We start from the raw sequence: 17,773 nt of genomic DNA, 5'->3' as shown, positions 1-17,773 counted from the left end.
ACCAAGTAAATCTTTGGTAAGACCAACAGCACATTTTAAAGCAGTAATATAGCCCAACTCCTCTAAAACAGTGCTGTTACAAAATTTTATAACTTTTGGATAAATGTACCATTTCATTTATTATGCAAGAGACATAATACATTAAATAAAATATTATGTATTTTACATTGTATGTAAAATATGGAACCCCCCCCCCACCCAACTTGTTGTATCCAAAATTTGACCTCAGACCAAAGTGTTGAGCTCTGAGAAACATCAGTTAAATATGTAATTAATAGTACTTTTTGCCGAAATAAGTCACGATCTTAGTGTTTGAACTGCCACACCCTGCCCCACCCGTTTCCTACCTGATATTCACCTGCAAATTCCTTCCCATCCACCATCCTAATGATGGCAGTGATGGAGCTGCCTCCTTTATTTTACATCTTCCTTTCAATATACATTATTTTTAAAGAGTATAAGGTTTAAATATCTCTCTTAAAGAGCGTAAGACATCATTAGCCTTCTCTGCTGAGAATATACAAATATGGTAACAGGCCAGTACTTTTGATCCCTCTTTCAAAATCACTCCCAAGTGGAAAGCTCATGGTTGACACTTATGGGTATAAACTAGTTATGAACTTTATTGGGAGTATGAGTTTATCCCTCAGTCTTGAGGGATAAATGTGCTTTAGACAATGGAGAAAAATTCCATGCATGGAGCATGGGTAGCAGGCTGGAGGGAGAGGAGGTGAGTTCATTCATGGGAGCACTCAGCTCCAGCCTATTTCCTCCTTTGGAGACTTTGATTCATGGGACTGCCGTGTGCAAGCGCGAGCCCGGCTCAGGGATTGCTAGCCACCCACAAAGTTCTTGACAAACCAAAACAGCATCCAAATATCAAGTTGCTTTGGTGCCTTCATATTCAAGGGATGGTTCCTAGACCCAGTTTAGCTATTTTATAAAGGGGAGTGGGAAAACTGGGTGATATTTAATGCCTGTATAAGTGAAGAAATTGGACCTGTGCAGGTTGCAGCTTATGGACTGTTACCAGACATTTCCTTAATTTTCTGCAAATTATAAATTTTTGCAATTTATTTTTAATGATTTGTGAAGTCTCATTTCCCAAACATTCGGACACTATCAACAACTTAAACGTTAATCAGAGGAAATGTGGTTACCTTCATTTTCAGCAATAATGAATCGCTCTGACGATTCATGACATGTTTAGGGGGTGTGAGGTAGGTTTGCAGTAGAGGCGGAGGTATTTCTGTGGGGAAGTCAGCTGGTTTTGGCCTTAATGGTTGTGCTGTTGATTTTGGGTTTTGTTCTTTAAGCAGCAGGATCAGGTCAGAGAGTCAAGTTCTTGTTCTTAGGCTGTCTTCAGAACACTCTCATTTCCCTCTTGTCTGTGTTTGAAGGGGGGATACAGCCCCTGCAGCACAGGGGTGGGTTGCTGTGGTGAGAAAGGGGGGATGCCCTGGATCTGGCTGAATCTCTTCACTCTTTCGGTGACCTGCCAACTGCCTTTGTCCCTGAGTCTTTGGGTGGATGTGTCAGACACATTTTATTTTTCCTGATAATTTAGCATTAGAAGTATTAGATTCTGAAGCCTTAGGACTTCCAGCGAGTTATATGGTATATTATCTCAGTCAGACTGTTTTTATCCTGAATAGCTCTCACCTGGCAGAGCCCCAGCTCAGATACCACACGTAGGTATCGTGTTCCTGTCTTTTGAGATGATGGGACACGTGTCTTGATCTAAAGTTTTGTGCCAGTCAGAAATATAGCCTGGGGAATTCCCTGGTGGTCCAGAGGTTAGGACTCCACACTTTCACTGCCGAGGGTCTGGGTTCAGTCTCTAGTCGAGGAACTAAGATCCCACAAGCTGTGGGGCGCAGCCAAAAAAAGAAAGAAAAAAAAAGAAAGCCTGGATGATAAAATCTGTCATTTGCACCGATGAATAACTGTCAATGAGTGTTTACTTTTAGAAGTTTATTGCAAATTGAGAACTGACTGCATTTTGTGTAATCTGTCCCTTTGTGCACCAGAATGCAGTAAGTATGAACTGTTTGCAGTGCCGGTCTGTTGCATGCTCCTGTGTTAATAGCTTCTCCAGCTGTGTGAAGTTTGCAGTAAATGACCATTGATTAACTGTGTGTGGATATGAAATATAGAATTCATACAAGAACTTATAAAAATTGAGGGGAAATTTACTTTAGCTCAGACTTACTCCTTAGGTTGTGTTGTAATTGTGAAGCTTTGCCTCTGGTTTCTAATCTGCTTGTGTGTATTTCATAGACCTGTTCTGGAAGCGTACCTCCAGCTATTCACAGCCATATACTGTGTCAGAGACACCAGTTGTTCTCCCCTCCCTTCTCCTCATTAGCTGCCATTTGAAAATTTAGCATAATTTTGTCTAAATAGCTCCATAGGCACAGACCTGTTAAATAACAGAAAGGATTTACTCCATGAATTTGTTTTCTTAAAAACCCAAAGATCTCCTATAAGTCACTAAAATTTTAATTTTATTTATAAGTTTTAATTTGGGGTAGTAGCACTATATAGGGATATATTTTACCAAACTGAGAAAGCCAGACTTTCTCATAAAGAAATGGCCTTATACTGATTATAAGGCATCTATATCAGACTGACTTCAGCTTCTGGTCAAAATTGTTAAGCTCTGAGGATTGGAACACATGGTTTTTAAAACATAACATGAAAATGAGGACTGGGGAATGACCTTTGTGTCCAGGACTATATTTGTTGAACGTTTTGGTGATACATGTGTGCCTTTTAAGTAAGAACCTTCAGGATTTAAAACAAAGAAAGAAACTTTTATCTTCGACTACATTTAACATTAAAAGATTAGTCAGTGATAATGTATTTTATGTGTCATTTATGGTTTTGAGTTTAAAATTTCCCCAGATTAATTAGTTCACTAATGATTAGAAATCCTTAGCCACCTTCCAGGAAGGCATGTGGTGAGATGCTGCATCCTAGGTATCATTTTACAATTTGTCCTGGTTGCACCAAACTTGATTTTGAAAGATCAACTTTCAAAAAAGTCTTTGACTTTTGATTTCATCATTTATGGAAAGATTTGAAGGCAGCTGCTCTGTATTCACAGGGAGTGGCGAGCTTCTACCGTTACAGGTGAACCCTCATAGCCAGTTAGGCCAGGACTGGCCACCTCAGTGGGAAAAGAGTCTGGTTTATCAGTGGTGGGGTCACCATCTCTCACTCCCAATGCCACCATCTCTCTCTGCAGAGAGGGGGATAGAGGTGAAAATGACAAGTTTTATTGCTAGATCTAACTCTTTTTGGATGGTATGGTTCTTGGTGAAGTATATTCATCCAACAGACCTGCATTTGTGCCCTCAATATGTACAGCAATACGTTAAGCCCTGCAGATCATTCAGAAATGTTGTAGGCATGGATCTTCACAGGCAATAACTCTGATATGAAGAAGACACAGCTGAGAATCGTAAGAGTGATAAATGTGTGACCCTCTGAGAGGAGAGAGTTTCTAGCTAGGAGATGATTTTGATGTGTTGATTCCCTTGAGTCTGTATTTTGTGGGCACTTCATTCATTTAGTCAGCCAGTACACGCTGAGTGCTTGCTAGGTGCAAAGTGCTGCAGGAATGGGCTTCCATTGGTGAACAAGAGATGTATGGTCAACCCTTGCCCTTAAGAAATGTACAATCTAGAGAGACAGATAAATATGACACTAATCAATACATGTGAATGCACATGTACACGCATGTATACACATAGCATGATTTTTCAAAAGTGCTGGTATGTAAGTGTCAGAATGAGGGATCTGACCCTGAGTAGGGGTGTAAGAGGTCAGGTCAGAAAGACTTTCTTGAGCTCCAGAGTTGAGAATGGAAGATTGAGAACTTGGGTGACAGAGATGATGAATCTCACTGTTTCTTTGCTGATCCTCTAGGGGGAAATGTATTTCTTTCTCATTTTTTCTACCATGTTTGTGGGCTGCTTATTTGTCAACTAAAATTCTTCATTCTCCAAATAGTGTGTAACTTGTGTATCCTTCATTCATTCACTTGACTCATGAATCGTTTCTTGGGTGCCTGCGATGTGCCAGCCTCTGGCTGTGTGCTGGACCGCGGTTAAGTCTGCAAGACCATGTGTGGCATTTCTTGTGGAGTGAGATGTTAGAGTGGCATTGTCATGGGAGCGCTGATGGCTTGCTTTATAAGGCTGTCTTCATTTTTCTCCATATAGGACAACAGCTTTGAGCAGTTCATTATTAATTATTGTAATGAAAAGCTGCAACAAATCTTCATTGAGCTGACTCTTAAAGAAGAGCAGGAGGAATATATACGGGAGGTAATGTTGAAAAAATTTTTTAAGTATTCCTTTTTTACTCATAATACAAATTCTGGATTCAGAAGACTGTACAAACATGACCCTAAAATCAGATTTATCAAAGTTTAGCCATACTGTACCTTTTAAAAATTTGTTTGGTATGACATCTAAGCTAACTGGGATTTTCTTTGCTGCTAGTGCCCAGGACAGTGCTCAGCACATAGTAGGTGCTCAGTGAACATCAGCTGACCGACTTGAATCTCACTGGATTCCAGTAGAGTGAAGTAAAATAATACCCTATTAAAAAACTAGTCTGAGATGAATGGACAAAAAAATAGCGGTACATCCATACAAGGTTCTAGTACTCAGCAATAAGAAGGAACAAACAGCTGATACACACAATAGCATGAAGGAATCTCAGATGCATTTTGCTAAATGAAAGAAGCCAGACTCAAAAAGCTACATATGTATGAGTCAATTTATATGTCATTCTACAAAAGTCAAAGCTATAGAGTCAAAGTGTCTAATAGTCAATAGTGGCCAGAGGATAGGAGTGTGATTGCAAAGGGTCAGCACAAGGGAATTTTGGAGGCTGGCTGTGGTGGTGGTTACCTGATGCTACGCATTTGCCAAAACTTAAGAGAACTGTATACCAAAGAAGTCAATTACCACTGTATATAAATTTGAAAATACTTTACTATTTCAGTATTTAACAATATTTTAATATTTAATATTTTGTTCAGTCTTGAAAAGCATTGATTTTTTAAAATTTTATAATAAAAACAGGTAACATTTGTTGTTGAGTGCTTACTATATGCCAGGTATTATACTAGTGCTGTGGATGGATTATCTCACTGAATGTAGTTGGAAAATAATCAGAAGTAATATTTACAGAGTCCTTTCATCCTTAATTGTAAAACACATACTTGGTTTTCACCCTTTCATTTTTTAAATAGCCAGTGTTTTTCTAAGTATAAATTTATTTATATCAGACAAAAAGGAGAAATTTTATTGTATATTTAGTATTATATTTTTGTTTCCCTTTCATTTATTTGCTTTAATATTTTAGTAATATTACTTCCTTTTCTTCATTTTCTATAGTGTCATTTTAAGTCATTAAGGACACAGAATCCTCTTTTTTTGGCCTCTCAGTATAGATTTTTCTAATGTGATTATTATTCCCAGTGACTTAGTAAAATAACTCATCTACTCAAAAACTAAATCATGAATATTTCATCTTTCATTTGGAATGATTATCATGCTTCAGAAACATTTTATACTTGAATGGCACCTTTTGTAATGTAAACATCCTAAAAGCCAGATTCATTCTCTTCCTGTCTTCTCATCATAAAGAGAATGCCCAGACTTTGATCTGTAACTTAAAACAGTTTGTACAGATTGTCTAAAACACTTCTAAGAGTATATAGGAAGATCCTTAGCTTGCCGTATGAATTAACTTTCTTCCCCTTAGAAGAAAAATAAATGTTTACACTTATGGAGAGTGTAAGCAGATACAGAATGATTACATTTGGCCTCCCAGATTTGGCTTTGTAGCTAGTGTTAGAACCAGTGGATAGGTTTTCATGTCTTTCCTTATGTTGAAAATACTTATCTTAGCACTGTTCTATTTTTACATTTGAAATAGTTAACGGCCTTACAATATGGGGTTGACTCTAAAATTAATTTCTTCCTTGTGATTACAAATTAAGAACAGAAAAATCTATGCCTTACATTCTGGGGATCAAGTTCTGACTTATTTCCTTGTAAACATTGTAAATATACAAAAAGTAATATTGACCCAAGGGCCTGTTGAATAAATGGCCCGGGGCCAGCGAAGTGCATGGGAAATTGCCACAGATGGGAGGGTGGAAGGGGAGGCAGCCTCAGCACAGGTCAAGGGCGGTTGTTTCAGTCGGATCATGTCAGTGCTAGACTGCTGCATTATGAAAGTTTTGGGAACCGGAAGATGATATTTGCAGCACTGATTTTTATAAAGGAAATTTTCAGAGAGGAAGTGAAGTATAGTAAGATGGGGAAAGTCTTATGTTAGAGATGGTAGTGTTGTAGCATCATCTATGGGATTTGATTATGTTCTGTTTTCTTTTTCAGGACATAGAATGGACTCACATTGAGTACTTCAATAATGCTATCATTTGTGACCTAATAGAAAATGTGAGTATTAGGTACAGTTTCCCAAAGAAGTTCTTCGTAGTGTAATTCACTACTTACGAACGATCTCACTGCCTTCAGTGTTAAGCTTTTGTATTTTCACTATTTCAACACTTCAGAGAAATACAGAGTTCTGGAAACTTTATCACAACCTTAAGAACTCACACATGGTTCTTGAACACATACATAGACAGCTGGACTTTTTGATACTTAGCCAGGTTCCCCCATGCTAATCCTGTTGCTGTATCACAGAGCCCATTCATGACGCTCAGATGCCATACCCTTAGGTGCACCATTCTTTCTTGTGTGCTGGGAACCCGGGTCCAATCCACAGCTCCTGGAAATATGAGCACTGATCAGAGGAGACTAAAAAAAAAGAAGGTGTTTGCCAAGTCAAAATATCCATTTCATTTCTAAAATTCTAGTGACCTCTTAACATAGTATTCAGTGCTTACTATCAAAAAGATAATTGTTTGTGAGGATGTGGGGAAATGGTAACCCTTGTGTACTGATGGTAGGAATGTAAATTGGTGCAATCGCTATAGAAATCGGTATAGAAAAGAAAAAGAAAAGAGTATAGAGGTTCCTATAAAAAATTAAAATTAGAACTATTATGTGACCCAACAATCCCACTCCTGGGTATATATCCAAAAGAAACAGAATCAGGATCTCAAAGAGATATCTTCACTCCCACATTCACTGCAGCTTTATTCACAATAACCAAGATAGGGAAACCACCTAAGCGTCCGTCTACAGATGAATGGATAAAGAAGGTGTGATGTATATATACAATGGAATATTGTTCAGCCATGAGAAGGAAGGAAATCCTGCCATTTGTAACAACAAAGATGGACTTTGAGGGCATTATGTTAGGTGAAATATGTCAGAGAAAGACAAATACTGTATGATAATCACTTATATGTAGAATCTAAAAAAAAAAAACGAACTCAGAAACAGAATAAAATGAATAGTGGTTGCCAGGGGCTAAAGTTTGGGGGAAATGGGGAGATGTAGGCCCAAGGGTACAAACTTCCACTTGTAAGATGAATGAGTTCTGGGCTTTAATGTACAGTGTGGAGATTATAGTTAGCAATACTGTGTTATACACTTGAAAGTGGTTAAGAAGTAGGTCTTAAATGTTCTCACCACAAAAAGGAAATGGTAATTACGTGATGTGATAGAGGTAACTAACACTATGGTAGTGTATCAAATCAACATGTTGTATACCTTAAGCTTGCACAGTATTTTATGTCAATTATATTTCAGTAAAGCTGGAAAGTTTTTCTTAAAAAGTAACAACGACAACAAAACTCCATGCTGTTCAAGTAAAAATAAAGGAGGATAAAGGGACCGTCTCAGGAGCCAAATTAAGTAGGATCCCAGGGGTGGCTGGTGTGGACCGTAGATTGCTTCAGGGATGTGAGAGATGGTGTGTGTGTGACTTGACAGGTTCCAAGGGCCGTGGGATTTTTCAGGTTACAAATTATGTACGTGAAAAGGCTTAAAGTGTGAAAAATTACTGCATAATTTTTAGTAACCTTTCTGAATCTAAGATTTTTGTTTTTACATCATATTTATCATGTAGTTTATCATGAACGAATTGATTGCAAGAAGACTGATTTGTGTGTAAAAGCTTAGGCTTACTAAATCTTCCTGGCCTTAATAACAAAGTAATTTGAAACAATGCATAAACTTTATTTTCTACAGTCTTTTTAGCTTTCAGTGTAGGTGAGTGCTGTGCTTCAGGAATAGAATCACAGGCTCCAAATGTCCAGCAAATCATTTTCTCTTCATCTTTAACAAGACGTTTTGGATATTATTAATTAGCCAGTATCTTATCCCTCAGTATTCAAGATATTCTTGAAAGCCACATCTTTGATTAAATTGAACTTTAAAAAAAAATTCTGAAGCATTACTATTTTTCAATTAAAAAATAAACTTTGTTTTGAAAAATGTAAACAATGTTGGATTGTGAACACTGATATGCCACCTAAGCAATTTAAAACTCTAGTCTAAAATTTAGAACATCAGTGGATTTCCTGAAAATTTTTTCTGGTAAATTTTGTGACCAAAGTAGTTTGCTGGGGGAGTTTTAACTTTCACAAGTCGTGACTATCACATTTTTCTTCATAAATGTAACATTGCACTTAATTATTTACCTTTAAGAAGGGAGAAAAAAAACAAAACAGTGGTAATACACTTAATTTAACTAGATTATCTCAGCCAAAAACCCCCTTGCATATATGATTGAAGAAACTCATGTTCACGTAGGAGCCTGGATACATAAAGGAAATGTTTCCTTCCAGCATCGCCTAACAATAATGTTTACTCCGGGGATGTTATAAACACACTTGACTCCTGAGAATCCACACTTCCCCCAGGTTTTGTGTGGAATGAATAAGTGCTGGTCAGAGGATGTCATGGCCTTGTAAGGAGAAGGGGAGAGGAGCCGTGGGGGACTTTGCCCTGGCGGAAGCGGGTGGGGCTCATGGTCAGTGGATTGTTCTCTGTGGAGTGGAGCTGTGTGGGCCTGTAGGGGCAATCAAAGGAACAACAGCCTTTATTTAGCAAAGTAGAAGATTCCTGATTTTTGATTCACTTGAGCTGGGCTGACTGCTCTTGGGGTAAATATGATCACAGGGTCTGAATACCCAACAAACGAATTCTCACCCGTGTTTAACATCCATTTCGAATTTTTATATGGAAGGAGAATTTTATTCTAAACAGATATTCTTGAAACGCAACTTGATTGCATTGATCGTTAAAAGCAGGCTCCCGAATCACACCACTTTTTTTCCCCCGAGAAAATAAACTTTATTTTGAACACAGGAACAATTTGGAAACATCTGAAACCAATTTCCTTCTTAAGCTGTGAATCAAATAATGGCCTTAAGAGACTATGCTTTGTGATTTATGACCACGTTATATAAGGAGATGGTATTGTCACATTCGTTTCTGACTTTTAGATTTGTTTTTGAATCTTTGAGGTCTGACTTGCCTTTTGCTAAACAACATGAATTTCAGTTATCAACCCGCTAAGGTGGCTGAGGTGACACCTAAGTCCTGTTCCACCATCGGGGAGGCATCGTGGGCTGGGGTGGGGGAGACTCATGCAGACACTCCCTCCCTCCCCACCCCCCAGCGCACCTGGGACCCCGCTGGAAAAGGGCTGATTTCTGTGGGGGGCGTTTTGTTACTTGTTTTGATTCTCTGCTCTTTGTTGTGCCTGAACGGAATTTTCTTGTGACTAAGTCGATTGTGTTTAATGGCATAATTAGGAATAATTATTAATACAGCGAGGAAGGAAGGAAACCCTTTTATCTCCTTTCACCCAGAACACAAACGGAATCCTGGCCATGCTGGATGAGGAGTGCCTGAGGCCAGGCACGGTCACCGACGAGACCTTCTTGGAAAAGCTGAACCAAGTGTGCGCCACCCACCAGCACTTTGAGAGCAGGATGAGCAAGTGTTCCCGGTTCCTCAACGACACGTCCCTGCCTCACAGCTGCTTCAGGATCCAGCATTACGCCGGCAAGGTGCGGGAGCCCGGGCCCCCCTGGAGGACCCCGAGCCTCAGCCTCAGAGATGGCATTCTGACCAGCGTCAGCTCCAGAGGATAAATGGAGCTGCTGAAAGCATAGAGTCAGTAAATGTTCAGTGGGAATAGAATCTGGACCATGTTGAGCAAAATCTTACTAATACTGAGAGCTGAAAGGAAAACCAGGGGACTTAATGAAAGAGTTCAAGTATATATTAAAAATCGATTTTATTATTTTCAAGCTCTGAAAGCTAGCCTATAAAAAAGATCTGTCGACACTGATAAAAGATATGCCAGTAAAAGAATAGCATTCACTAAAGACTTACAGTAACACCACTGTAAAGCAATTATACTCCAATAAAGATGTTAAAAAAAAAAAAGACCTACAGTAAGCTTTTAAAAGCACCAACCATTTAGCAAAATAATGAATTCTTAGATTGAATTTTGAAATGACACTGGAGAAAACATCTACTTTTTTTTTAAAGCATTTATTAATTTGGTTAGTATTTGGGATAATTAATTTTATGTCATCAACTATATAAAGATAATATTAAAAACAATTGGGGCAATAGATTGATTTTTGGGGTCCTGAATGATTATTGATTGGAGTTAATACCTCCTTTCTTATAAATAAGCTTGCAAACTTCAAAGGGGAAAAAAATCTGATTATGGCTTTAGTAAAAATGAAGTATATAGTATCTTTTCCTTTAATTTCAAAATGCTGGAACTTGGTACTTCATTTTTTTTCACTAGCCCATGTTATTAAAAGATACTTTCCTGGTCAATTTCTCTGCTGGTTTAGGATGTCTATGAAAATATCTGTGTTATCTCAATTTCCCCGTCTCCTTTTAAACACACTGGAATTGGCACATGTAAACTAAAAAATACAAGTAAAACCTCAAAAATATGCTTGAACACCAAAAAAAAACCTAAAATCCTTTGAAAATGTTATAATAACATTTTTGGAGTTTATTCTTGCAAATCCTGAAGGGTAATAGAATTTATTTTGAACTCTTCTGTGATTTAGACAGATGGAATTTAAACTTGGAGGCTAATTTGGTATTAGAGTGTGACTAACTTGTTGGAGATTTTTTGATGGAGAAAGAAGAGGCTGCAGTATAGATAGTCTCGGGATATTTTTAACAGTTGTTTGATGTTCTAGCATGCAGTGTGTCAGCCACTAAGTCCCATGTGCTGCTGCTCATAGGTGCTGTACCAAGTGGAAGGATTTGTGGATAAGAACAACGACCTTCTCTATAGAGACCTGTCCCAAGCCATGTGGAAGGCCGGCCATGCCCTCATCAAGTCTTTGTTCCCCGAAGGGAACCCTGCCAAGATCAACCTAAAAAGGCCTCCTACAGCCGGCTCACAGTTCAAGGCATCGGTGGCCACTCTGATGAAAAACCTACAGACCAAGAATCCAAACTACATTAGGTATTTCTGGCACATAAAATTCTTTGACCATTCGATTATGAAGGCACTCTCAAGGAAGATCATTTACCTGTTTGCTTAAATCTGAGCATAACCCAAGGAGAGGATAACTAAAGTACTTAGGGGTCAAATAATACGGTGTCTTGGGTTTGCTTAGAAAATACTCCAGTGGCCCCAAAATAGGGAATTTTAAAAAGGGAAAAGAAAAAATTGTGGCGGGGGATGGGAGTAGATACTTAATGAAATTGGGTTGTTGGCACATAGGAGTTCTCAACTTTCTGGGTTTTGGGGTTTTTTTTTTTAATGACAAGAAACAAAATGTAAATTTTTTTCTGGTAAGGGTTTTGCATAAACTTTTGGTGGATTCATTTTGGATTCTTGTTATATTGACTTGGAGCATTGAAGCAACTGGGGCTTCAGTTGCAGGTCTGGTGTGAGGAAGTATGTGCCTCTTTCTTCCCTGTGAGAGTTATAGGCCCAGAGAAAGTAATGATTTCTGAACCAATCTAAATAATTTTTTCAAAACAATAGAAAGAACTCCTTAAAAAGCATCTGGTCTCTCTCTCTCTCTCTCTCTTTTTTTTTTTCTTTTTTTTTTGCTTCTAGGGCATCTTAGTTCTCAAAATTCAGTAAAGACCAACTAGGATTAGAGTTTGTGATGTGTATATTTGGTGAACTAGGTAATAGAAGGTGTGTGTCTGATGGGTCAGATTTCACGTGGCAGGTGCACACCCACACATAACTTCTATAGTTGTCTTTGAAAATTCAGTTATGAGGAAGTTAGAGTGAAGAAAATTTTTGTGTTTAACTTGTTGACCTAATATTTATATTCATAACAAATGTAAATAGGTAAAATCCCCTGGTTTGATTGCAAACAGGTTAGAACATATATTAGGTTAAGGATCCTAGTTTCAAAAAAAATTAACCAAGAAACTTTGTGTGATCAGTTGCTTTTGTTATTCTCATTTGAGTAAACTTTTTTTTTAAACCTTAAGATTCTATTTTACTGAGGTATAATTTTCATGGAGTGATATGTACAGATCCTAGGTGAATGGCTCCCTTGTTTTTTTGCTATTGTATACACTTTGGTAACCACCACTCAGGTCAAAACATGGAACATTCCCGTCACCCCAGAAAGTTCCTTTATTCCCCTTCCCTTTCAGTGGTTTTAATGTATCTCTAAGAAGTCTTAATTAATAAACTCCAAAGTTGTGACTATATTATTATATATATATTTTTAGAGTCTTTATAGTTTCAGATTTATTTTAAGGTCTATTTTTTCCATATAGTTATCCTGTTGTTTTGGCACTACATATTGAAAAGAAAAAAATCTCTATTTTCATTCATTTGCCCTGATGCCTTTATCAAAAATCAATTGAATGTATGTGTAGGAGTCTAGATCCAAACTCACTAGTTTGTTCCATTGATCTGTTTGTCCTTAAGCCAAAAAGTAGACATTACTTTTCTAAATGTAAAAGGAAAACCGTAAAAACACCAAGGTCAAACTAGGTAAGATTTAGTTGTCCATATATTACATTTTTGTGTGGAATTTGACAGTTGAAGTGAGGCAGACATAACTGTAAATGTTTAACAATATATTAATTAGGATATAGAGATCGCTCCAACAAGATCTGGAAATAATAGGGGCTTAAACAAGATTGACATTTATTTCTTATGTACTTCTAAGTGTATAGACTCCAGGGCTAATAGAGCAACGCCTTCTATGTTGTGGCTCTGCAGTTGCCAGGGTATTTCCTCTTATCTATATAGTCAAAGATAGCTCTCCACCACGTCAACATTCCTGCCAGCATTTAGCAGAAGAGCAAAGGGAGAACAAGTCCCTTCCTTCTAAGGACACTCTGGAAGTAGCTAACATTACTTATGCTCTGGCTAGAATTTTGGTCACATAGCCATACCTACTTGCAAAGGGAGCTGGTAAATGTAGTCTTTCCTTGGGCGGCAAAGTGCCCTATTGAAAAGGAGGGAGATAATAGGGATTTAGCGAGACAGCAGTGTTTTTAACCTTTTCATTGAGGTATGTAATGTATGTACAATACAATAGAGTATATAAATCTTAATTGTACAGGTTGTTGAATTTTTACCTATGTATACACCTGTATAGCCTCATCCAAGCCAAGATATAAAACATGTCTATCAGCCCAGAAGGTTCCCTTGTGCCCTTTCCCTGTCGATCTCCACCCCTACCTCTCCCCAGAGGTAAAGCAATACTAAGTTCTCACTAGGAATTAGTTTTTTTAGAACTTCATATAAATGGAATCATAAAGTATGTACTCTTTTACATCAGGCTTCTTTCGTTAAACAGAATGTCAGTGATATTTACCCATGTTATCGTACGTATTATTCTTTTTTATTGCTGTATCTGCAGTGTAGTTATCTTAAGGTTTTTGTAATTTTCCCTTTGTGGGCAGAGCTCCATGTATCACAGCAGCAAGGGAATAAACTAAATTATTTTCTGCTTAAAAAAAAAAAAAAAAAAAAGGTTTTTGTAAAACGATTTGAAATAATTTCAAAAGAAATGACTAGGTTTTCCAAGAATAATAAATAATTATCTCACCATGAAATAATTAGGTATGATGCTTTGTAAAACATGGACAGATAAATCCGTAAGAGAAGGAGTTTAAAACCTAAAATTTGTGTAATCTTTTAGGTGTATCAAACCGAATGATAAAAAGGCAGCACACATCTTCAACGAGGGTCTAGTATGTCATCAGGTCAGGTATCTGGGTCTTTTGGAGAATGTCCGCGTGAGGAGAGCAGGCTACGCCTTCAGGCAGGCCTATGAACCTTGCCTAGAAAGATACAAAATGCTTTGTAAACAAACATGGCCTCATTGGAAAGGACCAGCAAGGTAAGACGTTCATTGATCATATTTAATTATGAAGTTTTAAAGCATATAGATACCATGTTGTTTTCTTCACGTGCTGTTTAGGCAAAACAGAATTCTATGAAAAGTTGGCTGTAACCTCTGTTTTGGACCATCTTCCAGCAGGATACCACTTTGTGCTAATTCTTATTAATTATAGAAGTCTTGGTTTTCTTTAAGGTTTAAACACGGCTTATCAAATCCACATTTGGAACTTGTGTGTCAATAAAACTTCTAAACTATGCCGTGGCAAGTTAGCAGGAGGACAATTTGTAATTGATAGGTATATTTGTGTAGACTCATACAAGGGTAGAGCTAGAGGCATCTTGGATCACTGCTCTCAGCTCTTCGGGTTTTTTTTTTCTGGGGAATTAACCCCAGAGAGAGTGAATGAAGGGTGGGGGTCCCACTCTTTGACCAAGTCTGTACCAACTGAGAAATAGATACAGGAGCAGATAGGGTTCACAGTGTCAGTGTTACTGTGAGTAAAGCTGGATTGGAAAATATGGCAGAACTTGGGGCCACGTGGCATTCAGCTCATCTGCCCTAAATTGCACTCATCCATCCAGTCACAGACAGAGTGCTGGACCACTGCAGTCTCATCCCATGGAGCAGCCCCTGTGAGCTCTTCACATGCAGAGAGAACTTGTGTGCTGGCAGGGGTGGGTGGGGGGCTGCTGCAGAAGATAAACCAGGCCTTGTCTGTGCAGTGACCTTTCTTCTGCTGTCACCAGTCCCGGAAGTTGCCCCTTTTCTGCAGGCCACAGAAGCTCTTCCAGCTACTACAGCAGGGCAGACGTGCCTGTTTTATGGGGATTTTTCTTTCACTATACTGGTGTTGACTCCACATTGTCACTGGACCTGGCCTTTCACAGGAACAGCAGTAGGATTAGACACTCACCCTGTATGATAAGAAGATAAACTCCAGACATATGGTGTGGTCCCTGATGCATAATTCAATACCCAAATAATGTAGGGTCTGGGTACTATTTCATTTCCCACTGCTAATTTCCAGGGTATTATGGTCAGTATCTACTATAATACACAGAACAAGGATTCACTCCCAGCCTGGCATCCAGTCCACAGGTTGGTGGGACAAGTTTAGTACTAAAGACTGACGTTAAATCCACGGTCCAGGATGGAGAGGTCAGAGTCAAGTCCAGGCCTTGCTCCCGCCCTATGTTCTTTTGCATCCCATTGGGCTGGCACTTAGCACTCTTGGGACCTGCCCACAATCTGGGTAGCAGGAGCAGTGTTTAAAACGTTTGCAAGAAGTAACTGAGTGGGTTCAAAATAGATGTTAGTTTCTTGCATACCCTTCTGGTCCTGGTTGGTCCATTGTTACAAGTATATTTGATCACCTCTGCTAATGAAATCAAGAAATTGTCTTTAATACCATATTTTCTTAGAATACGTAGTTCTAAACCCAAAATGCTTTTTGAGCATTTACTAGATTTGGTTAAATTTGTGGAATTCACTCTGGAAATTCTTTGATGGAAGGATGCTTACTGAAAGATCCTTTATACTTGGAAATGAAGCTATTTTTTTTATACTGCTGAGAACCTAATATCATGTTTTAAGATAAGATAACCTATTTTTGTAACTCAGAAAATTTGTTGTTTTTATTTATTTTTATAGAGCTGGTGTGGAGGTTTTGTTTAATGAATTGGAGATTCCTGTGGAAGAGTACTCCTTTGGTAGATCAAAGATATTCATTCGAAACCCAAGAACAGTATGTAATCGAAACGTTACACTCTGAATTTGTGTTATAATCATATGGGCAAATTCTTAAAGGATGTTTAACTTTATAATGTTACCCAAGATGCTACCAAGAATGTCACATTTTTGTGTTTTTCTGCAAATGTCCAAAGGGGTGGCTTAATAAGGAATAATGGAAGAACATTGGTATTTTTTATGAAACACCAAAATTTTTGAGCTGATAGATTGTACAGCATTGAAGAAATCATAAAGAAACTGGTATTACAATAAAACCTCCCTAACTCATAAAAATTGGAGGTTACTTCAGTCTGTATTTGTAATATCTGAATTATACGGTAATTTTAGGAAAGGCAACCCTGCTATTCAGAGGTACACGAAGGCACCCAAATTCAAATTTTTTTTTAAGTTAAAAAGAACACTTAAAATTCTACTTAGTGAAGAACTCCATTGGAGCCTTTTTATAACTGAATAGACTAGCATGAAGTATAATTTACATAGCAGTTTATTGGAAATTTGGAGAATTAGGAACAAATCGTCTGAGAGAGACCTTGCTGTCACCTCCCTTCCAGTAATTTCATCCTTACAGATAGTGTGAAGGTACATCTAGAGCTCAGTTCAGCCCTTACATGATTCGTCATAAATTCTAAAACACTGTACTCTAAATTGTGTATCTTGCATGAATTCATCCCAGTAGTTTTCTTCTGGACTACTATTCATAATATCTGTAATTAAGTTTTTTTTTTTTTTTTCCTCAATGTGGTTCACTCCAACATTGTGACATTTTATTTCCTGAGAATGATGCCACGAGTTTTGGGTGGATTTTTGATAAATCCATCTATTATTTATTAGTTATTCAAGTTAGAAGACCTGAGGAAGCAGCGTCTTGAGGACCTGGCCACTCTCATTCAGAAGATTTATCGGGGGTGGAAATGTCGCACACACTTCCTGCTGATGAGAAAAAGCCAAATCGTGATCGCTGCCTGGTACAGGAGATACGCGGTGAGAGCCCCTGACATTTTTGAGCTGTAATCATGATGCTTTTTTTTGCAAATATTTGTTACGTACTTAACTGTGTAGGTATTTTTTTTACATACTCCATCCTCCGAATGACCTCGTGAAATGGGTGCTTTTCTGGTCCCTTTTTTAAAGATGAGAAAACTAAGTCATTGAGCTGTTAAGTAACAGCTACTATGGGCAGAGATGGGGTTTGAATCCAGGATAACATCAAAGCTCTAGTTTATCCCGCTGTCTTCCACTGATGGAGATACATGTAGTGGGAGATCTACATCTTGAATTTGGTTATCAGATTGGAAGAGATAATGTCATTTAACCCTTTGAGTATAGTAGGGTCAATTTTCCCAAATAATTGGCTGTTTTCCATTTATTGTAGGAACACTGAAAATGGCTTTAATTCCAGAAAGCTAATGCCACATTTTAGTAGAATTCTGGGTTTGGGTTAAAGGGTTGGATCTCCTTTAGTCCTCAGATATCTGGCCCTTTGGGAAAAGACTCAAAAATAAAGTATGTTTATTTAATTGATATGGAATTTCTTTGGGGAATTTTCTTTCTTACTCAATTTTAGATGTTTCATTGGAGGTGTAACAGGTTTGAGGGAAGCCTGAAGGTTTACCTCTAGGCTAGCTTGAACTTGGCATTGCGTTCTCACAAAATGAATTTTAATGATAAGAGCACTGCTTCCAAACACATTTTCATTCTCTG

The 17,773-nt window shown here is 38.0% G+C and overlaps 1 protein-coding gene across 3 annotated transcripts in view; it reads left to right on the top strand.

Annotated features, from left to right (window-relative positions):
- MYO1B (myosin IB) overlaps nucleotides 1-17,773 on the top strand; it is a gene marked incomplete at its 5' end in the record, with an annotated part of 150,348 nt that overhangs the window by 108,161 nt on the left and 24,414 nt on the right. For all 3 annotated transcript variants that reach the window (XM_079710741.1, XM_079710740.1, XM_079710739.1), the window contains 7 exons: nucleotides 4,230-4,334; nucleotides 6,423-6,485; nucleotides 9,818-10,018; nucleotides 11,228-11,454; nucleotides 14,120-14,320; nucleotides 15,974-16,067; nucleotides 16,904-17,053. In XM_079710741.1, coding sequence (XP_079566867.1) covers nucleotides 4,230-4,334; nucleotides 6,423-6,485; nucleotides 9,818-10,018; nucleotides 11,228-11,454; nucleotides 14,120-14,320; nucleotides 15,974-16,067; nucleotides 16,904-17,053 — 1,041 coding nt within the window. The remainder of the gene's footprint in view (nucleotides 1-4,229; nucleotides 4,335-6,422; nucleotides 6,486-9,817; nucleotides 10,019-11,227; nucleotides 11,455-14,119; nucleotides 14,321-15,973; nucleotides 16,068-16,903; nucleotides 17,054-17,773) is intronic.

This window comes from Hyperoodon ampullatus (genome assembly GCF_949752795.1).
Source record: "Hyperoodon ampullatus genome assembly, chromosome: 8".
NCBI lineage: Eukaryota > Metazoa > Chordata > Mammalia > Artiodactyla > Ziphiidae > Hyperoodon > Hyperoodon ampullatus.
The sequence above is the reverse complement of the archived record's forward strand: the minus strand, read 5'-3'. Positions and strand labels throughout refer to the sequence as shown.